This window comes from Hippoglossus stenolepis, chromosome 19, assembly GCF_022539355.2.
Source record: "Hippoglossus stenolepis isolate QCI-W04-F060 chromosome 19, HSTE1.2, whole genome shotgun sequence".
Lineage (NCBI taxonomy): Eukaryota > Metazoa > Chordata > Actinopteri > Pleuronectiformes > Pleuronectidae > Hippoglossus > Hippoglossus stenolepis.
Genome location: NC_061501.1, coordinates 5036391 through 5058843, shown reverse-complemented (window position 1 = coordinate 5058843; position 22453 = coordinate 5036391). Strand labels below are relative to the sequence as shown.

Here is a 22453-nt window from a genome sequence, read left to right as displayed (position 1 = left end):
CATTTTTGTTGATTAGAAGGAGGTGTTTGGTGATATTAGAATGCAGATATTTCAATGAATAAAAAGATGAAGCCTCATTTTATTCTTATATAAAACAGTAGGCTCATAAATGTGTTTTTAATAGTAATAGATTTCTACTTTTTTCATTTATTCTTCAGGTAAGGTCAAAACATAAGAATATTTTTTTTCTGTGTTGCCATCTAGAAGATGAATGTTTCCTGTTATATACAATAAAGTGGAAGCATTAATTTGATTCTGTAAAGCTGCATTCATGGAAATGCTCTCAATTCAAAACAGGTTCCTAATACCCAGCTCCCACTCCTCTGTCTTCGCCGTGCACAATTTACACACAAATTTGACTCCCTCTCCTCATTATCAAAAGGAATGGTACATCTAATCTGGAATGCAAGTGCTCTCCTTTGAACGAGGCTGGAGCCCATGGGTGTGGGGTGTGAAATATGAAAGACAACACATGTCCTCATCAGAGGACAGGCGCCGCTCCGTCTCCTCTCTTTGGCAAACAAACACAGAGCTGTAGTATCATAACCTCCCTCTATATTTCGCTCCTTCTCTCCCTTACGTACGCATAAAGCAAGAGATGGGAGTCACCAGGTCACTGCTTTGATTCTCTTCCACATCTACAGTTTGTGCTGCACCGTGGAGCTAATAGTTTGCCAAATAGATAAAACATTCAAAGAAAGGAGGCCTAATACAGTAGGTACGCTGCATATTCCATGTGACTCCCTTCATTTCAACACAGTAAATCCGGATTGCTACATATTTAAATTACTATTAGCTTACATCATCGTGTTCCTTGAGATCATAACAATATAAAGAAGATAATGAAGGATGCTGAAACAGTTTTTGCCTCTGCTGACAGCCACTTAGTGCCATTTGGAGAACTTGTGGGTAGGATAAAAGAGGTCGTTATGACATTCATCATCCTTTAACTGATTAACTCTTCGCCCAGCCTTTTACACTGTTTGTCTATCCCCAACATAAATGTAAATAAGTGTCTCACAGTCTTAGTGATTGTGACATATTAGTTGCTGTAATGGCCACGGAGTCCGATGGGCTGCTGGGGAATCAAGGGTTAAGGATTGCACAGAGGGTGGGGCTGAGTCGTCTGGGTGCAACAGTCATGTCCAATCTAATCACTGAGGCCATTTTGGGGCCTAATTTGTTCCTAATGACAGTTCTCTCTAAGGGAATGGATTGGAGGGATAGAAGGCCTATTGTAACATGAAGAATAATCCATGTATGGCAAATTGTGACACATGTATGACCAGGTCAGCCTACATCGTGGATACGCCATCCATCAGCAGCTGCTGCTCTATATTTTGACATACACTCGTTGGGATCATCTGCTGTTCACATTGTGTCCAAAGCCATAAAGCTTCTTTTAACAGCTGATTGAAAACAGCGAGTTTCTGGCCCCGGTTAAGTATTGATAATTGCTTTGTGAGGTCAACGGAACTTTAATGGGACTATTAGAAGTTATTACCTGCAGCTTGTCTGTATGTCAATGCCATTGTGTAATGCAGCAGTGCTGTGAAGTCCTGTTCGGTCTTGTTGTACAGTGTTTAGTCGAACTGCATTAACTCGAGGTAATGAGGGTACAATTATGGCTCCTTAACCTTTTGTGACGGAGGAGAAAATCCTCCACTCCTGCTTTTTTCTCTCACTTACACCTCTGTTCACTGAAAGCAGAATATTTTTACATGTTTGTAGCCAGGTTTGTTACCTTTGGCCTGTTTTATATATATTCAAAAGAGGCGTACGTCACATCGCATAATTCATGTTTTATATTTATAGCTGGCCAATTCAGGAGGGAGGGCAGTCTTTGTAAATATTTCAGCAACCATTTTGACAAATAGTGTTGAATTCCTTGTTGCCTTTACCCTTGCATGCACCCTTGTTGATTTGGAGACTTTTCTATACTCTGTTCTTTTGCCACCATTGTTCAGCTCGCCACAGACGGCTCATTGTAGCTCAGCATGTGACATCGTCTAACAGGGAGGCCCGTTCCACACATGAAGCCGTCACACAGATGTGGACCTCGGCTCTAGAGGAGGGGTTGAGGCCAGTAACACACCATTTGCTGTGACCTTTGAACCTGTCCTTGTTAAGCCCTTGACGCCACAGATACGCTCAGGAGGGAACCCCCCTACTCCTTTCCCTCCCTCGTATCCCCAAGCAGCTACATGTTGTACTCGCCCATGGCTAATGGCATGACACACACAGGCACGCACACGCACGCACACACACACACACACACACACACACACACACACACACACACACACACACACACACACACACACACACACACACACACACACACACACACACAGTAGGTGTCCTTAAGGACAGTGGTTGATGGAGGTTGACAGCTCCTCAACACACACCCTTTGCCCCAACCCTCGAGCTGAGCAATGGGTTACAGTGTGAGTGTGTGTGTGTACATACAGCATCTCTCTTGAGCAGACAGCTGCTACCTCCCTCCCTCCTCCTCTTCTACTTCTCTCACTACTCTAACCCCTCTGTCCATCTGAAGGTAACAAGACTCTGCACTTTGCAGCCATCCCTCCCCCTTCTCTCTCTCTTATATGATCCTCAATAATCTAATGCAACAGCTGTCAGATGGCCAAGCCTCAAACCCTTACTTTTGCTTCCTTTCATTGTCAGGCTGGTAGGTTTCTGGACACAGATCAGGACTCCGAGCCCTCCCTATGACATGGAAGGTGGGGCAGAGAAGAGGGAGGGAGGGAGGCAGAGGGAGAAAGTGAGAGAGAGAAAGCTAGAATTGAGTGCCTTCGGGAGTTAAAACGCTGTGTTGCTTCCCCACTCCACCGGTTACCAAGGGATCAACAGGGTGCTAAAAGCACTCAGGGGAGGAAGGAATGGAGGGTTTTTAGAGAAGGGGAAAGGGAGAGATTCAGAGTGATGGAGGGATAAAGAAAGAGAGAAGAGAGGGAGTGAAGGAGCCCAGAGAATTGGAGGCTGTTTCTCCTCTGCTGTCACTGTGTGCTCTGCTTGGTCACAGTCAATAAGTGAGTTGGCAGTGAATATAAGGAGAGATGACTTCTTCCACTCCTGGTCACAAGGAGACACTGACCCCTGCGATACTGACTCGACAGTCAGTCTGTTGGGAAGTCGGTAGCTACTCGTCAGTACTTCCCTGCAAGAAATGTCAGTCTTAACAAGTCATTTCTAATCATATTTCTGTAGAGGTGGGATGTGTTAGCCTGGTGAAAGCGCAGACATTTGAGACCACACAGTATGAAATAATGAAGCCGCTGTGCCCTTGCTGGGTGAATATCCCCACTGTGACTCTAACGAACCCCAGTGGCCACTGAAGCACTGCCGCGTGAATCCAGTGTCATGTGTGGACCGTGTGCTTCTGTTGGCGCTGGAACCCGATTGGCAGTTGAAACATGTTGTTCAGAGACTGAGCACATTCCCGAGAAATAAACACAAGCGCCACCAAAGCCAGTACAGTGTAAGATGAGGGTTATTTGTTTTAGCGAGACAATATAACGATATGTTTCTGTTACTTTAGCACATTTTTCATAAAAACTCTACAAATCCTCCTAAAGCCCTGAGATGATTCTGCTCCAGTACCCAACATCATTCAACTGCTCCACAGACGTCCTTGGAACTAAAGTCAATATCTGAGTTAGGGGTTTGTAACACGGATCACTGCACATCTTTCAAGGAGAAAACACTTTAGGATAAATTTGAGTGAAAATCGCACCCTGCCGATTTTTCCGCTTGTTTTTGAAAATGCAAAGATATTAACCATGAGGCTTTGCAGTTCTCCCCCTTGTTTGTTTTTTCTGCCCAATTTCCTTTTGTCTTTTCCCTGCTCCATTGCCAGCTCACTGTGACTTGCTCACTCATGTTTTTTTTATCACCACGTCCCTCTTTTCTTTTTTACAGTTTCTCCCCAGTTTTTCAAACCTGAATAGAAATATCACCTTGTTCTTGTGCAGCTCTCATACCTTCTTTTGCTGTTCCGTCGGGTTATTACCTGTCACATCCACACACTCCACCTGTTTGCACTGTGCTTTTGGCCTGGTGCAACTGATGGATCCCTTCACCTCACTGCTCTAACTAGAGGAGTGCCCATTGCAAACAGGCCTGTGCTAATGCTGCGGAGCTACTTCAGAATTATTCCTTGTCATTAGTGAGTCCTCCTCAAACAGTTACAATATACTGTCACTTTTTATTGTTTCTGTGCTGGACGTTGTGTGCAGAGCTTTTTATGAACAGTCTATGGCGCAGAGTGAAGTTATAAAACTCTGTTGTTTGTTATGTTTGAATGATTTACATAACTGCTGTAACTTTTTCATACATTGCATGTTTCAGAGATCTGGTAAGCAACCGACACAATCTTCACAAGTTCACAACTTCTAAAATTAAAGCTCTGTAATTCAACTTGATTTGAAGTATCACAGCAACGAAGCAAATGTTTGTTGTTGCCATCCGTGAATGTCTTTGCCAGTCTGGTATGGTAATATAAAAATAATTAATCATCTAATCTAATTATCAAATCTAATTATCAAATCTGATTATCAAATCTATCTGTCAGTCATTTTTACCCACAGTTTGACTGAGTTACTGACCACTGCTGTGGTTCATCCGAGGACGTAGACCCGTTCAACTCGGTCCACAGACTAAAGGCCCACTGCTCTGACCCCACTGACTGCTTTAGAGCGCTGATTGCCTGTTTTTATTTATATTGAACATATCGCATGTCCAAATCTCACCTTACTGTGCACTGCACTTTCTTTGCAATACACATACCAAGTGTGAAGCCGATAATATGAACGTTTTTTGAGATATGCGTTCCAAATACAGACGGACAGGCGTTTGTGTAATTAGTGGGAATATGGTAATAATCACAAATGCAATGAAAGATGCTTAAAGAGGAAGCAATGTACAGTCACATAAACAACCACCTACAGGAGCAAATTAACAGGAGACTGTTGCTGGGAGCATCTGTCACCAAAGTTAATTATGTGTCACTTTCATTGATGATACACTGTGAGACAGCTCGCCTCTCTGATCACTCTGTTTTCTAATGAGACGAAGATGTTCAGCACCATCACCCCTTTACCAAAGTCTACATATTCCTGCAGCTTTCATACCTCCGCTTCTGCCAATCTTGTCTTATGACATATCATTATAAGGTCTTATATTTATTCTGCGTTTCCAATTTCACCTGCCTTCTCCACTCCTTGCTCTCCCGTCTTTATTTATGGATTCCCGCATGTGGCTGGGCCCTTTGTACTGAGCATATATATATATATATATATATATATATATATATATATATATATATATATATGTATGGAGAAATTTCAGCCAACCAACCTGAGGGGTTTTCATAAAGAGCATTATAAGAAGAAGTTCTCTGCAGGGAGCCCAGGACCCCAACTGACATGTAATTAAAGGTGGGGTGGCTGGTTGACTGACTCATTTTCATACGGGACAGTTAGAGAAGGGAAACAGACAGGTGGGGTGAGTCGAGGTCTCCTAAGGCAGAACGCTGATGAAATTTCCATGCTCCCACTGCACCTTACCCCCCTTCTCTAATAAAAAAATAGGGGGACGGAGTCTCTCTGCCCCACTACTGCGTGTCGCCAAAGATAACCTGGCCTCTGAAAAGGATTGAATCCATTTCCATAAAGAAAGCAGGAAGGCACAAGACCTATCTGGATGTGCTTGACATTTAAGTAAAAGAGGGATAAAGAGGAAGGGGAGGGGTGAGGGTGGAGGAAATCGCAGTGTGTAACAAAGCGTTTCGGCAGACCCTCCTAAGGAGATGATGCGCTGTCTGGATGGTGACAAGCACATACACACACATGCAGAAAAACACACGGATCAGCAGCTACTAACAGGAGTAGAAGCAACAATTGAAATTTCTTTCTCTTTCCTAAATTAATATACTCAGATGTTCAGCGTGCTTCTCACTTGTTGATGCTCTTTCTCTAACTAACCCTCAACAGATGATGATTAGTTGGAAATGAACCTTGTGACATATTAAATATGTCTCCCCCTATTCTACAAACAGCATGTCATCACTACATGTAAGTGCCCTGCTCAGGCTGTACCCTCCCCCTAAAGCCAGCTCAGATAAAGATTTCTATCCCCCATTAAGGAAAGCATGATTCTGCTGTCTCATCCCGGAGCCTAGTTAAGTCGTCAGACGTCTGGCTTGCCTGTAAAAACCGTGGCACTCCAGCCCCTCTGCCTAATGGCCCTGAAGGAAGATGAGTAAATGAAATGAAGAGAGTGAGAGAAAAAATGGCAGCAAGTGCCGAACACTTCACTCAGGACCTCATCGCATCACAGCGAATACACAGTTGCTGTGCCACGCCCCGGGCCAGACCTGATTGATCGAGCAAGAGCAATTCATCAGTGCCACTTTTGTCACGACAGTCACTGAGGTTTTTGGCTTGGTAAGGGGGCCTCAGCCGCAGCGCCAGGGCCCCAGTCTGTCCTGAGCTGAACGTCTCTTTTAATTTAAAATAGAGACTGTTACTTGTTCCTGCAGGTAATTGGATTAAAAGCCAGTGGAGAGACACAGGCAGGAGAGGAGGGGATGCAAGCACAGCCAAATTGAAATAATCACAGAGAGTGTGAGCTTTTTTACTTTTGTTTTAATGATTTATCCTGTCTCTTTTTTTTCTTTTAGGAGGAGGAGGAGGAAGAGGAGCAAAGGAAACAGGAAAGGAGGATTGAGCGGATAGAGCCAGTAGGGAGGGCTGACTCGTCATTGGAGAGGTCACAAGGGATAAGTCTAGAGTGAGTATCCCACCTTCCACCAACGATCTATCAACCATATTTTGGGGAATTCCACAAAAAATACCCATAAAACATTTATTTCTATACATACATCTTCTGATATTCAGCCATGCAGATTGTACTGGTCTTCATCATCCCCCACAGCAAGATTATTTATTTGTTTGTCTTTTTGCAGATGCCTACACATTTTTGTTTTTCTAGAAACTAATAAATCTGAAAATTTTCCGTACAGCTGTAAATGTTTAAAAGGTCAGGGAGGATTTTTTTTAAGTATTTCAATCAAGCAAACTAATTTAGCTAATATGCACAAATCATAATTTGCCTCACAGGGCTTAACAAGGTGTTACATATTCGGCTCTTAACCCTTGACTAGAGGGAAATAAAACTTTTAATAGAAGAAAAATGTTAGCTGGGGGAAGAAACACAGAAACCACAGAGAGTCACAAGTTAGGGTTCCCTCTCACAGAAGTGCAATAAATCCTGCGGGTAACTGAGCACGTCAACAACATAAAAGGAGAGTTGTATTAATGTTTAAAGTATTTATTCAAAAGGAAATGACCTAACCTATCTTTGATTCATCTTATAATATATGTGAGAACACCATTATTAAATTCCTAAACAGAAGCATACATCGAGGCCTTTTCCTATCAAAGTCATCACACACATCTGCATCAACCGTTCTTTTGTCTTTACACAAACAAACCTTCTCCTCCTCCTCCTCCCTCCCTTCTCAACACCTTTTCAATTAATTTGTTCTCTTTTAGCACGAGTCTGATCTTAATCACTTAATTGGAGTCTCCATTTGGGTCCGCAATCGACCCTGAGGTCCAACAGCCCGACTTTGTAATGGATGACTTTGTATAGGCAACACAATGCAGCTCCACCGATACGGCTGCACCCCCCCACACACGCACACACGCACACACACACACACACACACACACACACACACACACACACACACATCCCATCAGCCTTGTCATGTTTGACTGTTTCGTCTTTTATACGCTGCTTCTCTGCATTTTCTTGTCATTCTTGTTATTTTTTTATTCATGCACGTCTCTCTCCCCTTGTCCTCTCGGCCACATCCATCATCGTCCTGCAGAGGCATGCTCAAGCCGGTCGAGGTGTCCAATGAGGGAGGGCCCCTGGGGATCCACGTCGTGCCTTTCAGTACGCAGGATGTCAGGTAAGAGAAAGAAGAGGAATCTGGAAATCAATGCAGCTTAGTGTACAACAATAGCCAGTTCGTTCCTCCAGCCAATATGTCTCCTGCAGCTTTTGTATTGAAGCCCAGTGGATGTTGCTCTCTTTTTTGCTTTTACTCATCATTTTACACATTTTTTTCAAACTTTCTCTAACTCTGTCTTATTCATCTCTTTCTATGTTTTACTCTAGGCTGTGTTTTTCATTGACTCCAATTCTTCTCGCTATTTCTTTTTACTTTTGTGAGTCCTGCTGCTGTAACGACACAGCAATACCCACCGCTGCTCACATCCCACAGCTCCCAGTGGGAAGGAGAACAGATGAAAGTAGATTTGCTCCTGACTGCACCGTTTTTCCAAGACTTATTATTATGCTTTTCTTTTATTTTAACGAATGTCAGTGTCCACTCTGCCTTCAAGGTGATTCAAGCTGCTTCCTTGTGCCTTTTTGAGCTCGTGAGCTTCTGTCCTAGTTTATGGTTATTCAAGAATAAAAAGGGACAGAGGAGGTGGCCCGATGTAATCAAACTAAAAGCTTGTGTATGACACGGATCCCTGCTTCAAGCCAAGGGACTGGCACGCCACCAAGGTGAACGCAACTGCTCGGTGCTGGAAGAGGGAGGCAGGGGACTGAGATGAAAAGACAGAGTGAGGAGATGAAATGGGATGACATTTCAGGGAGTGAGGATGGCTGTCATTGAAGACTGCCGCATGTCATTTCTTTGGGGACACTAATCCCATTGCTGTTTATAAGCAAGTGTCATGAAACTATATTTAGCTCTGACCCTGTGTGAATGACTCTCTCAGCAGCTGTGAGTTATCCTGAGTCAGAGGAGAAACTAAATGAAGCGTTTATTAAACTCCAGTGAGCAACATTGCTTAGATAAAGTTCAAATGCAACAATTTATTAGACATGCTATTATCCTTTAGCTACTCCATATTCCCACAAAATCAGAATACATTTTGAAATAGCGGTGATGCTGCATGGCTAGTAGATTTCTTCACCATCAGCTAAGACCGGCACTAATAGCTATCAGAGCCTTCAATTAACTTCAGACATGATAAGACACAGCGTCTGGTCAGTGGGATGATGCTAATGGCCTGGCCCAGCTCTTTCCTGTGCACTAGGACAAGAGGCATTTGGCTCAGCGAGCTGTCATTAGTGTCTAGACCAGGGACACAGGGGTCAGACAGCCAACAAACAAGCAACTGCAGGCGCTCCAGCAGCGGCCGTCTGCATTTTGCTTCACTGCTCAGACATCAAGTTAGGTCCAAGCAGGTGGGGAAGACAACTGCAGGAGGGAGCTTAGAGACTAGAAATTAGGAGATTGTCTGGTCAGACGCTTTGACAACACAGAAATATCCGATGCGTTCAGGTGAGGGGTGGTGCAGCATGCAGAGGCAGGACGTGAAATGAATTCTCCTCATAAGGATTTCTTGCTGTATTCTCACATGGGCTCATTCTGAGATTCTACTAAGGGGCTAGCAGGAGAACTCCGGAGAATGTCCGCAGCAACTGACTCGGACATTTGCGTTGTGATATACAGCCCCTCTGGATAATATCAGGAGATTATCCGGAGTTCAGTGCATGTTTGAAAGCAGTTTAACACAAACATACACAGGCAACTGGAGATGAACTTCTACCGTACAACTCTTTTCCAATATAGACTCCTGGAGCTTTTCTATTCTTATTGCACACATGCAAATGGTTAGTGAGCAGTGCTAATCTACTCCGAGGGCTGAGTGCAGACATACTGCACACACACACACACACACACACACACACACACACACACACACACACACACACACACACACACACACACACACACACACACACACGTACACAGCGCTCGCAGATGCATTCTTCGCTCCTTAATGAACTTCTCATTCCATGACCAGTTTCAATTGTAAACAAACTAGGGACATAATTGCCGTACATAAATGGATCATGATTGGATTATTACTGCGTTTGATTATAGGCAGTAGATGAGATCAGGTGGCCTCCTTCGAATCCTCTTTTCAGCACTGCTGCCCAGCCACAAGATGGAGTAGAGCCATTATTGTGAAATGTAGAACGCTCACAGTATTTTCCTCCAGAGTCTGCAGAGAGTCCTTCAACTACAAACTCTGTGCTTATAACAGATGCCTAATGAATTCACTGACTTGCAGCCTATGAGAAATGCCATTTAGATTTCTGCTTTAGCTCTTTTGCTCTCCCCAAGTAGCTGATAAGCATCTACAAAAAAAATCCCATCAGTGAGGCAGGAGTGAATTGAGAGGGTGGCAGTGCATTACAGTCATCACAATAATGGTGCTTTTATGAAATCATCATCTTCCTGAAATCCCTAAAAGATGCTGCTTTACAACAATCCTCCCTACTGCTGCTTTGAATACTGATTAGGGATCAACAGCAACTCCCTTATCCGCTGTCTCTGGCCTGCTACCATATCAAAACTCATTAGAGTGTGTCCATGCTGTAATCTAAACGCGCTATACTTTGTTTTCAAGCTGCCAACACTTATGAAGATAAAGCACAATCATGTCCACTTCCACCGATTCGCAATTACTCTCTGTTCAACACACTTAAGCCGACCTGGCAACACTGGCTCAGACATGGAGGAAGAGGAAAGGGCCTATTGTGATCTTTAATTTCAACTTAATGCTGAACCATTTACCCCCATTGAGGAGCCGAGCCGAGTCTGCGGCGTGAGCGTGGATGTCCACATTATGCAGCCAATTAGAGCAATGTTCTGAGAGTGGCCCTGTTTGGCTGAGATGCTAAAGAGCTCCGCAGATCTGCCCTTGACGTCTATGGTAAACAGGGTCACAATTTAAATGTGCTGTTGTTTATGTGGCCACTGACTTGAGAGGAAATAACTGAGAGCTAGCAGCTGATGTCCTTGCCGCAGTAAAACTGTTGATTGCAGTGTAAATATCTGTATCGTCTTCCTGGCTTCTTAATGATTTTGGCTCTGATATATTCCATCATTATTTTTTATTTCTCAAAAGTAAGCCTCTACACCTTTTGTCAGTTTATAGAAGGAAATCAAAAGTTTGCACGCATTGAGTCAACCTGCATCCTCATGCGTCTGGCGCCTTAGAGAACCATGGAGTTTGTAGTTCTGCTGTTCGAGTGCTCATCGGATCTCTTCATGTGTTTATCCTCAGGGTCTAACTTAAAGCCCCAAAGAGCTCACTGATGTATTTATTTAGAGGCGGGAGAGAGGGACGGCACATTTGAAGGTAAAGGTTGCCGTTTTTTAAGGGATTGCTGAGATAGCACTGCTGCGCTACTGCTTAGGTATTTATTGCAGCACTGCCGGCTCTCGTCTTAGTGAAGGCTACTGCAGTGTTTCCTCCGAAGGCATAAGATGGTCTCTTAGCTGTTGGTCGGGATTACCTGAGACAACCCATCCTGTCATTCTCTCAGACCTGCCCAGATCGACATAGAGAGCGGAGGACAGAGGGCCGGACAGCGGCTTAAAATTAAGTTAATAATACATCAACTCTCCAGGCCGCAGGAAAATGCAGGTTCTTATCCAAGCTTACAGTTTTGAAAGTTAACTTTTGTTGACAGTGGAGCACAAAAAGTACGGCACACGACAAATGTGCTAAACTTACTTTGCAAACTCACTCACTGGTGGGGAACTTTTAAAGTATCACAACTGTAGAACTGATTATTTTTCATGACTTGTTCACTGATGGAATACGAAAAAAATGCTTCCACTGCAGTGTTTTCCAATAATTATCTCGACTGTGGCAGCCCACCATATTTTCATTTGTCCTGCCAAAGTTTCATAATGGACAAAATTATTTTTACACTTCTCATGATAACACGAGATCTCTAACTTGGTGAGTGCACTATTTTCCTCGACCTATAGCTATCATGAGCTACCGCGTGCTTGCCTGGTCCATAACATTATTACCGTCCACGCAGTCACACATCATATTTTCAGCTGCAGTTGAGACATGCAGTGCAGTTCTCTCATGCTAGAATATATTTTACCCTTTAGTCTGTGAACTTGTCATTCAGAATCTGCTGCATGTGGGAGTGACCTTTGTGCAGGTTACAGTCATAGACTGAATTAATTATGTGGGAAATACTGCAATGCTTGTTTCACTAGTTATAAATGTATAAAACATCGTAAGAACTGACACATTCATAGTAATATTAATGTATCCCTCCCTCACACCTTCTTTTCTATACTGTCGCTTCCCACTGTATTTTATGCAGGAGACAAAGCTTGCAACTCGATCCCTGCTGTTCGTTGTATTGATATGTGACTGTGTGGACTGTGGAGTGATTGACATGCTTCCAGATGATGTTTTATCTGTAACCTGTTGGGTAATCATTTGCAGGACTCAGGGTTTGCTGGTGAAACGCCTGGAGCACGGAGGAAAAGCTGAACAGGAGCGTCTCTTCCAGGAGAACGACTGCATCGTCAAGATAAATCAGGGAGACATTCGCAACCTTCGCTTTGAACAGTAAGCCTCAAAGTTGGTCCTGCATAGTCGATTGTAACATATTTTCCCTACTATATTATCCTGCACGTTTTATTTGCATTTTGTGAAGTGAACTTCTTCCTATAGTAGAAACTTTACAGTGCACTGGAAACCATTTGATTTCCATTTGATGTACACACACTATTATTTCGAACCACTGTTCACAGCGTGATACAGTTCACACTAAAGGAGCTGTGTTGGACATAAAGTGCAGTGACAGTAAATAGTGTTGCTGTTGATAAGTGCAACCCAAACTGCAGAGAGACGTGACACCCACACAGCCGCCACAATAAAGCAGAAATATTACCGACTCGTTGGCCTTCCTGAAATAGGTCTCAGTGACCTGCAGTCCTTCATCACCACTTCGCCCTCTGATCTAAAACCACCTACACGCTTCTCACGATTCATTTGTATCGATTCATTGCTCCCCTTCATTTCCTAAAGTGGAATGAAGATATAATCCAGGGACAACCCCCACCCCAATTTATCCAAAGCCACCCTCACACATTCTTGGACATCTTCTGACACACGCATGCGGTGACGCTGAGCTATATAGTCTTATCTACACCCCTGTGTGTGTGTGTGTGTGTGTGTGTGTGTGTGTGTGTGTGTGTGTGTGTGTGTGTGTGTGTGTGTGTGTGTGTGTGTGCGCGTCTTGCGCGCATGGCAGAGAAATAGATTGCTTGTCCTCCAGGCAGTGTTCTGGAGGCAGTATATGGAGGTGGTCTCCCTGGCTCTCTCTCTTATCGTTCACTCCTCGGCTGGAAGAAAAGTCCTGGCCTCCTTCTAATGAAGGTCCAGCCTTAAATCACACTGGGCTGGACACCTTGCTCAATGACTGACAGAAATCTAGTTTGGAAATCCTCTGCTTTCAGAAGTGGAGTCAGAAACTACCAACTTTGTCCTCAACTACTCATATAACATCATATAACCGACTCCATCGGCTTGTAAAACCCCGGTAACCTTTCCGCATTATGCTAATGTGTTCACCAGACTGTGCACAAAGCCGCTCAGGCTCAAAGATTTTTTTTTTCTTCTCCTCAATACGATGCTATTGTCATTAGTAAACATTCCAATATCCCTACCGAGCCTTTTCTACTGTGAAAGAGGCTTTCAAACCAAATCCACTGGGGAGTGATGTTTTGTAGCGTTCCGCACTTACCCTCCTCTGTCAAACACAAACTCCTCACCAGCACCCAGACGCAAACGATGTTTGTAATTCTGCATGAAAATTAGGTGAAGGAGCTAAACTTTCCTCTACACCCCTCCCAGCATCGCACCCTCATCATCATCATCACCCCCCCCTCGACTTGATTGTGTGCCGCAGAGAGCAACATTTTAAAGTGATAGTCTAATCTCCTTGGATTGTTTTGCATGGGTAAATATTTTGAGGCGCTTAATCTAACTGAATGTAATGATGCATTGATGGGGTAATTTATTATTCAATCAGGCTCGCATGGAGGCTGATTATTGGAGTGATGGCAGTGTATATGTGCATGTGGGAACATTTTGTGTACAAACACACATAGTCACTCAGTCATCACATCTCAGTGTGCACATGTGAGTGATTTTAGTCAATTAGCATAAGAATAAAGAAGGGAGAAACCAAATCCCTCAGAAGTGCCTTGATACGACATTCAGGTCTCGCCTCTGTGACACCTCTTGAATGAAGCGCCGCCTGTCGTAGCAAAAGCAACTTAGCGGCTATCATTTGGATAGAATCAGCTCGGTATTACTGGTGTGGTAATGGGGGTCTGGAAGCAGGCGTTGGGATTGTTGGATTCCAGACATCTACCACACCTCTTATGCTGCTGCCTGGCTTGCTCATGGCAAGCCTATCTATATGCTAAGTGCCGCCGGCAACCCAGACTAAACAATTTGTACGTCTGGGAGTGGTGTTGAGCCCTTGTCTTGGCTTAGTCAGCCCCTAAAGCTCGCACGAGACCAACAGTGTGTGTTTTGGTTTTTCTTTCTCATTTAGTGTGAAGGGAATGAAGCGTCTGTCTGCTCACTTTGGAACCTCATTGTCTGGAAAGCTTCCCTGTTGCATGATTCATCATCTGTGTTGTGATTGTTGAGTCAACTTATGTCCACTCATCTCTAAACTCAAACAGACACACATACTACTACACTGCAGACAGACTTACATACAGGGATGCACTATATATAATATTTCATTACCGACTCTCCATCCACCATCCTTATCTCCTTCCTGTCTTGATGCTGGTAATTACAGATAATGTACTTTCTGTTCTCTGCTGCTGCACAGTGAGTAGCCCTGCGATTAGCTATGCTAACCTCAACTCCCTCTATCACCTCTCAACATACAGTACATCACAGCCTTTCCTTATCCCACCATCTGCCAAGCTATGATAGTACATTATTATACTTGTATCTCTTATCATGTTAAAGCTAATTTATTTCTCTCTGCGTGACCTCCACACTTTCTGTGTATCACCTCCAGTGCCCAGAACATCTTCAAGCAAGCGATGCGCGCCCCGCTCATCCTCTTCCATGTGGTTCCAGCAGTGATGAAGAGGCAGTATGAGCTGTTGTCAGCACAGAGCGCACTCAGTCCATCCAGCAGAGTCTACTTTATCCAAGGCTCTCAGAGGCCGGGCGAAAGGTCCAGTCTAGTCGGAGGGCCGGCGTCCAGACCGGGGCCACACCCTGGACATAACCACAAGTATGTTTGACCTTTGCTTTGTTGCCTTATGTGTTTGCTGTCCTCAGAAAACATTTTGTTGTTGTTAAGATGTTAAGACAGCCTGCACTGATGCTGAATGACACATCACACACCACCAAAATGAAAGTAAAGGCCAATTCATTACTGTCCAAATCCACAGGGTCTGAATGAACCACATGTCCATGTTTAGCCAAAAAATGTGTATGCACCAGGAAAGTAAATTGAGCACTTTGCACTGTTTGTATGTCATGATATATGCACTATTTCCTTCATGCAAGCTGTTCTTTTTAAGCAGTTACACGGACATTTTTGTTAACTTTTTCATGTTATACAGCCAAACACAAGAAACAAAGAAGCTATTCTTCTTGCTGTCAGAAGGTTGCAATCATGTTTTTTTCTAGTGTGTTTATGTGAAAAGTCTCAAATCCAGAGGCATTGTCCGCAGCTGTCCCGTTCTTTCCTGAATTTAGATCTGCATGGTCCAGAAAGTAGTCCCACTGATTGGATGAATAAAAAAACATTCATTTAAATCTAAACAGTCTCAGGCTGCCACACTTTCTAATGCCTGCCAATTTTTTTCTTAATTACACCAGTCAAGGACTTCTCCATAATATCTTCACTGTGAATCCATCATAGTTTAAAAGCTACACATTAAAAGCCAAGAGAGCAGTTTAATAAGAATTTCTACCTGAGACCTCCGAGCCCACACCAACGATCATCTTGTTAAAAGTGCATTTATATACCTGTAGTCACAACTAATTTCTCTAATGCCTCTGGACAAATTCCAGAAAGATAAACATGTGGTGTTTGTCTAATAGGTCTATACGTTTATAGTCCTGGATATTATAGCAGCCTGACAGATAATGGCTATATCCGGACCATTATCTTCCAGTGACATTACACAGACATTAATGGTTGAATCCCATTAGCAGAGTATGCTATCAGAACTGTCACAAAATAACCACTGTCATCCAATAAACTTTTGTCTGGACAACTTTCATCCAGGCTAAATGTTTGCAGTTTTCATTAACTGCGTCGACCACCACTACTATTCCAAATAGGGGCTTGAAGTTCTCCTAATATTTATTGTAAAAACAAAATTCTGCATATCACATTTTGCCATAATATGATGATAACATCTGTTCTTGTTTTGTTTTTTATTGAAATGAAATGACCTACTATTAGTAAATATAATATTAATGCAAAAAATACCAAAACATCATGCTGGAAATGTCAAAGGATCAAAGCTTGTGTTTTCTTTTCCATCATATTAGACATTTTTTATTTTTGGTAAAAAACTCCTCAAACCCTGATCTTTGTCTCCTGCAGCCACCAGGGCCCCCTGTCAGGAAGCACCCCTGAGCCAGGCCGACGGTACACCATCTCTAGGACCTCGTCAGCCCCCTCCCCCTCCCTGCAGCGCAGAATAAGCACAAACACCGCAAACAGCTCATACCTGAAGAACAAAGGCCACAGATTCAACATCCAGCTGAAGAAAGGTAAGAACCAGCAGTAACAGGAATGCATGGTTACAAATAAACAATGTGATTATCTGCAGCAAGTAGCAAGAGTCATCGAATGGAAAGATTAACAGAGGTTTGTCTCTCCTCCTACTCCCCCACCTCTCCCTGAGTGAAGGGGGACAAAGGGCCGTCTCATCATACGTATGCCTTTATTTTCTCTAGAGTAAACAACATATTCAGGGAGAATAAAGAATACTGTTAATCTCCCAGAAAATATTCAGAAATCTCTTCATGCCTCAGGGTTTTGTTTAACAGTGCAAACCCAATGCAAACACAGATCAACCGCATCTTGAAAGACTGAGCTTCTTGCACAGGGCTGGATCACCGTGGTCTTGTGGAATGAAAATTGAACTACTGATATTCAGAAATCAGTCTTCCTCCGGCTGAGGTTGGTTTGTTTGTGGACAGGCCTGTGATACTGGAGCATTTGTATATCTTCGCCAGCCATTGTGATGGATTTACTGCCAGGCCCCATCTCATTTCCATCACTTCACTATCTTCACACATATTGACGAGCAGTTGGTTGTGAAATGAACCAGGGCAGAGGGGACGCCTCTATCTCCTTTTTTTTGGTTCTTTTTCCTGTCGGAGGGAGCAGATGTTTAGTTGAAAGCTGGCTCTGAGGCCTCAGCTCTGAGCTTCGGGGAAAAGAGCGGCAAGTGAGGGCAGCAGCAGAGGCTAAATGCAACATACCTCACGGGAGAAGCAGTCACAAGCTACTCTAATATCTTTGGCAAAGGTCCCCAAGCACTCCAGTGCAAGTTCTATTTATTTGTTTTTAATGCGATAGAATTCCTCTCTTTTTGTCTGCACACCAGTCTCTGGTTCCAGAGAAAACCAAGCCAAGATGTTGGTGAAGCTCCAGCAAGAGACCTGTGCCGGTAGTTTATTGTCTTTTCACTAGCCACACTGCATCACGATCTACTTCAGAACTACTCATAATTCTTCAAAGTTGTTGCTGAGATTGTTGCTCGTGATTTAAATGGTGCTTACTGGAATGGATGTGCCTCACTTGTAAACTTCAATCCATTCGTAAACGTTAACAGGATATGAATTATTTTCCAAAATGTTGAATCGGAAATTCATCTGAGCACTAAAATCTGAGAGGCTCTAAATGTGTTTCTGAAATTCATTTTGACAGTTCCATTTGATTACTATCACTACTAATGTACTTTTAGACAGGGTTCAGCTGTTTTTGTTGTTGATCCACTTTGTAACTGTTGTGATTCGGCCTAAATGGTTCTGAGTTCCGAGTGGCAGGAGCACATCTCACATGGCGAATTAACAAGAGTGCCTTAATCAAATGTCTACAGTTGAAAAGGACATACGCAGCCCATTAACTCATTCTAATGTGCCTCAGCCTCTCCTCATGTTTGCTATTTAATTGCCTTATTGGAGCCAAGATTCCAACTAATCCAGAAAGGGATACAATTACTTTTATCCTGCTCTTCTATTACCCAAAATAAAGATGCCAGTGGTTAATTACTACCAGCATATTAGAGCTGCATTCTGCTAATTACCTGATCGGAGACAGTTAACTACATGATCATACAATGGGCGGGAGTTTGATTCTGTTCATTAGGCTGTGTGCGTGTACCAACAACAAGCTACCTGACTGTTGAAACACACCTGATGTGCCCACTTGACTCAAAATCTCTATGTGTCTCAAACTTATATAATTATAATTCCTCTGACACACACTAGAATGTGGTTATACCAAATGAGCCAGGCCGGGATCAGACAATATATATTAAGATAGTCGGGTCAGTCATGTTGGCTGTGCTGGTTTTTAATAATTTTTTTAATTAATATAATTCAGCTTTTTGTAATCAGGGGGAAAAAAGCAATAACCAGTGTAACACAAACTCAGTGCAGCTTTCCATATCTGCATGGTGCTGCATTCCGGTTAGTTTCCTCTCGAGCCGCATTCAAAAACTCAGCCTTTCCTCCATTGTGCCTGGTTGGATGCTTCATTTCTATTGGACGCACATCTTTGTCATATTGTGCAGAGGTCAAAGTTCAACATTGGTGACCTGCGTTTGTGCTTCCCTCGCTGCTGCGAATAAACCCTCCTTGTGCCACGTACGCCATTGAACAGGATGGGTTTCAGAGACACGTCCTGTCTGAAAGGGCCTTTACTCTGTGGTTTCATTTTGAGTATCACTCCAGAGAGAAGAGTACTGATTGTCATGGCAGCCTATGTGACCTTGTAATAAAAGTTAGTCGCTCATAGAGACAGATTTAACATTCAACACTAACGACGGCAGCTATTTTGGTCTGCATAGTTATCATGCTGCATCGCTGCATTGACGGAGAGATCAGAGCATGTCATCAACTTTCAACAGCTCAACTTTCTGACTTTATAAGCAACCTCTTCATCACCTTTCCCGCGAGTTTGTTTGTGTGCAGAAGCCATGAGAAAGTTGCCATCCGCACTTCTCTATCCCTTTTCTCGCTCATCAACGCCATCACTGTCAGCGAGACGACAGACAAGTTCGACAGACTGCTGGAGAGACACACTGGGAAAAGTAGGTCATGATGAACCGTCAGAGGTGCTGACAGCTCCGTGAAATGAGCAGCTACTTTGACATGAATACTAATCACTGTTGTTACCATCAGAACAGCCTCGACTGAACCACGTAACACCACTTCCCCGCTCCACTGCGAAAAACACCAGCAGCTGGGTTATGCACGGTGGAATTCATCTCTGCAACACTGCTCCTTATGTCCATCTATTAACATTAAGGAGCAAGGCTGTTGAATTTTTTAATATTCCATCAAAGATAACAGACAAACACAATTTATGTGGTTTACCTCATTCCCCGATTGACATTTGAAACCATTTCTTGCTTTTATTTGACAAATTTGGGTCTGGTCAGCAGAAAAGGTCAGCCCTGAGATCCTCTTATTTATCCTTTATTGTATTTGCTTACTTCCTCCAGACCAGCTATTCATATTCATTTGATGAACCTTAAAGGTCAGTCTTAAAACCTTACGGCAAATGGCTTTGCACAGCTGATACCTGAAGTGTTTTCTCAGATTCAGCCTCCCCACTCACTGCACTTTAAAAAAAGGCTTGTAGCTCTTGCTCAAGGATGCATCAATAAGAAACAACTATAATGTAAATGTAAAGATCACTTCTGTCTACATTATGCAAACTTCTGCATACGTATGAAAGATTGTCTTGACCCAGATACGATTCGAACGCAGCCTCTTGGTTTGTCATTGTACCGAAGAGTCTGAAGCTTTTGGTTAAACTATCGAGCACATGCTACACAGATGATTTAGAAAACAGTATTTGTGCTATTTAGGTGAAACGCTCTACATTTCAAGAGGATACTGAACAGCATTTTGATGCATTCTTTGATCCATACTCATTCATTTCTCTGTTTATTCTGGTCAATAAGTGCTCTTTAATCTGACCATAATGTACACGAGTGGCTTTACAGTCCACATGCACGTATCACAAACACTCAATTTTGGTTCATAGCGTCAACACTATATTTAGAGTCGGGGACATGTTTTCATTTTTACTTCCTGAAAAACCTGAGCGAGACACGCCCTGATGGCAAACCAGTGACAAATTTGAGGATGGAAAAGAGGAGGAGAACCATAATTTAATCCCTGTGCAGTGGTTGTTCATGTTGCAGTGACATGAAATGAAAAGGATCTTACAGAAATGGTTTTAAGAGCCTACTCTGTTTCTCTGAGTCACAGTGGACGTAATATATAGCTTGGTAAATTTTATAAGGCTCCCCTGTGACTTTGATGAGCAATAATGATTACTGGATAAAGTTGTTCATCTGCAGACTGAGAAAAAACAGTAGCCACATTTAGGTTTTTGTGGCTTTTTAGGAGAAACAAATCATCTGTTGTTGACAGTTACAAACTCAGATGAAGCTGCTGTAACACTTTGCCAAACATAACCACAAGCACTTTATTTATTTCACCCTTTTCACCTGTATATTTTTGGGGTTGCAGGGTGTGAGAGCATGTAGACTGACAATCTCAATTTTGCTGCCCAGGTTCAAGCACTTCTGCGAAAAAAAGTAAAACACTGAAAGCAGTCTCTGAACCTCTGACCTTTCACTCCTATGTGGCGAGACCAAAACTGTTAACAGTGGTCAGTAAAATATCACATTTCATTTTTTTACTTTAATAGTGATTGTTTTTCTCCCAGGTCCAGAGGGTCTGGGCTTCAGCATCACATCCAGAGACGTCCCCATCGGCGGCAGTGCTCCCATTTACGTCAAAAACATCCTTCCTCGCGGCGCTGCCATCCAAGATGGCCGACTGAAAGCTGCAGATCGGCTGCTGGAGGTGAGGCGGCGCTCTTTAACCTCTAACCATTACGCAGTGTTGAGCGAGTGGGCTCTTTGAGATTGTATGTAATTTCAGACACTAATTACTTCTTTGATGATGTGGCTTTGTTCCAAAATTCAATCTAACTGAGCTTTGTTGAAATAAGTCAAATACACTGCGTTCCCTATGGCTATAACACAGCTTTGAACTGTAGAGGAAAATTGGTTAGATGGAACAATATTTTGATTATACTTCAATCAGACTGACATGAAAATCAGCTACCGCTGACTTTAGGGGGCAATAACCCACGTTTAATTCCAACTCCAACTGGCTCAGACAGTCAACTGCATAAAGGTTATGAGGAGGCCACAGATTCTCCCTCGTTAAAGTCTGAGAGCTTTTTGATTTTAGTTTTGCCTAAGTGTGTGTGTGTGTGTGTGTGTGTGTGTGTGTGTGTGTGTGTGTGTGTGTGTGTGTGTGTGTGTGTGTGTGTGTGCAGGTTAGCGGAGTGGACCTTAATGGTAAGACTCAGGAAGAGGTGGTGGCCCTGCTACGAGCCACACCCATGGGCGGGACTGTGAACCTGCTGGTGACGCGCCAGGAGGACTCCCAGCTGCCCAGAGAAGTGGTCAGTTCAGCAAATCACCTTATAATCTTGTGCTTTCACTACTGCTGTCCCATGAAGAAAAACAAGGATATCTTATTACATTACAGGATGATGGTATTTCTACATTTCTTAACACGCGATGTATTTGATACTGGAGGAGAACTATAACTTAAGTATCTGGCTTAATACACACACCTGCAAATTTCCAGGATCATGAAAATGTGGGCAGTCCATGGACTGAGTTCTTTATCATGGTGGCAACACTGATGTGCCATTGCTCCGTCAGTCCATCACCTCTGCACAGATATTTTTTATATTCTTTGTTCTGTAAAAGTTTTTTAAAAGAAAAGTGTGAAGTAAGAGAACACAGTTGTGGGCATAATCACACACATTCACACTCTTTGTGCAGCTGTGCACTGCGCACTCTTGTACAAGTGCATAGAAAAAACAGACTATAGTCAAATTACACATTCACAAACAAGAGCAAGTGATGTACAAAAGCAGACATAGCTCTCACAATATGAAATTACTCTCTCTCACACACACACACGCACACACATGCACACAAACACACACACTGACCCATAGACCCATACACAGACGCGTCTCCATGACTTCAGAAGACATTACATTGACTTATATTGATTTCCTGGAGACTCTGATTAACCAACAAAGCCTACCACTAAACCTAACTTTAAAACATGTCTTTAATTTAGAATTGAATTATTACAATTTTGTGGAATTGCTTTTTGTCAAGACAAGTCCCCGTAATGTCCCCAGATTGAGGTCCCCACAACATGAGTAATACACA

The 22453-nt window shown here is 43.1% G+C and overlaps 1 protein-coding gene and 1 long non-coding RNA gene across 3 annotated transcripts in view; one reads left to right on the top strand and one right to left on the bottom strand.

Moving 5' to 3' along the window:
- LOC118098540 (partitioning defective 3 homolog) overlaps window positions 1–22453 on the top strand; it is a 345845-nt gene that overhangs the window by 152923 nt on the left and 170469 nt on the right. For both annotated transcript variants that reach the window (XM_035142467.2, XM_035142463.2), the window contains exons 6-12: window positions 6704–6813; window positions 7919–8002; window positions 12381–12506; window positions 14989–15210; window positions 16540–16709; window positions 20914–21053; window positions 21535–21663. In XM_035142467.2, coding sequence (XP_034998358.1) covers window positions 6704–6813; window positions 7919–8002; window positions 12381–12506; window positions 14989–15210; window positions 16540–16709; window positions 20914–21053; window positions 21535–21663 — 981 coding nt within the window. The remainder of the gene's footprint in view (window positions 1–6703; window positions 6814–7918; window positions 8003–12380; window positions 12507–14988; window positions 15211–16539; window positions 16710–20913; window positions 21054–21534; window positions 21664–22453) is intronic.
- LOC124855074 overlaps window positions 1–22453 on the bottom strand; it is an 85531-nt gene that overhangs the window by 15037 nt on the left and 48041 nt on the right. The window lies entirely within an intron of this gene.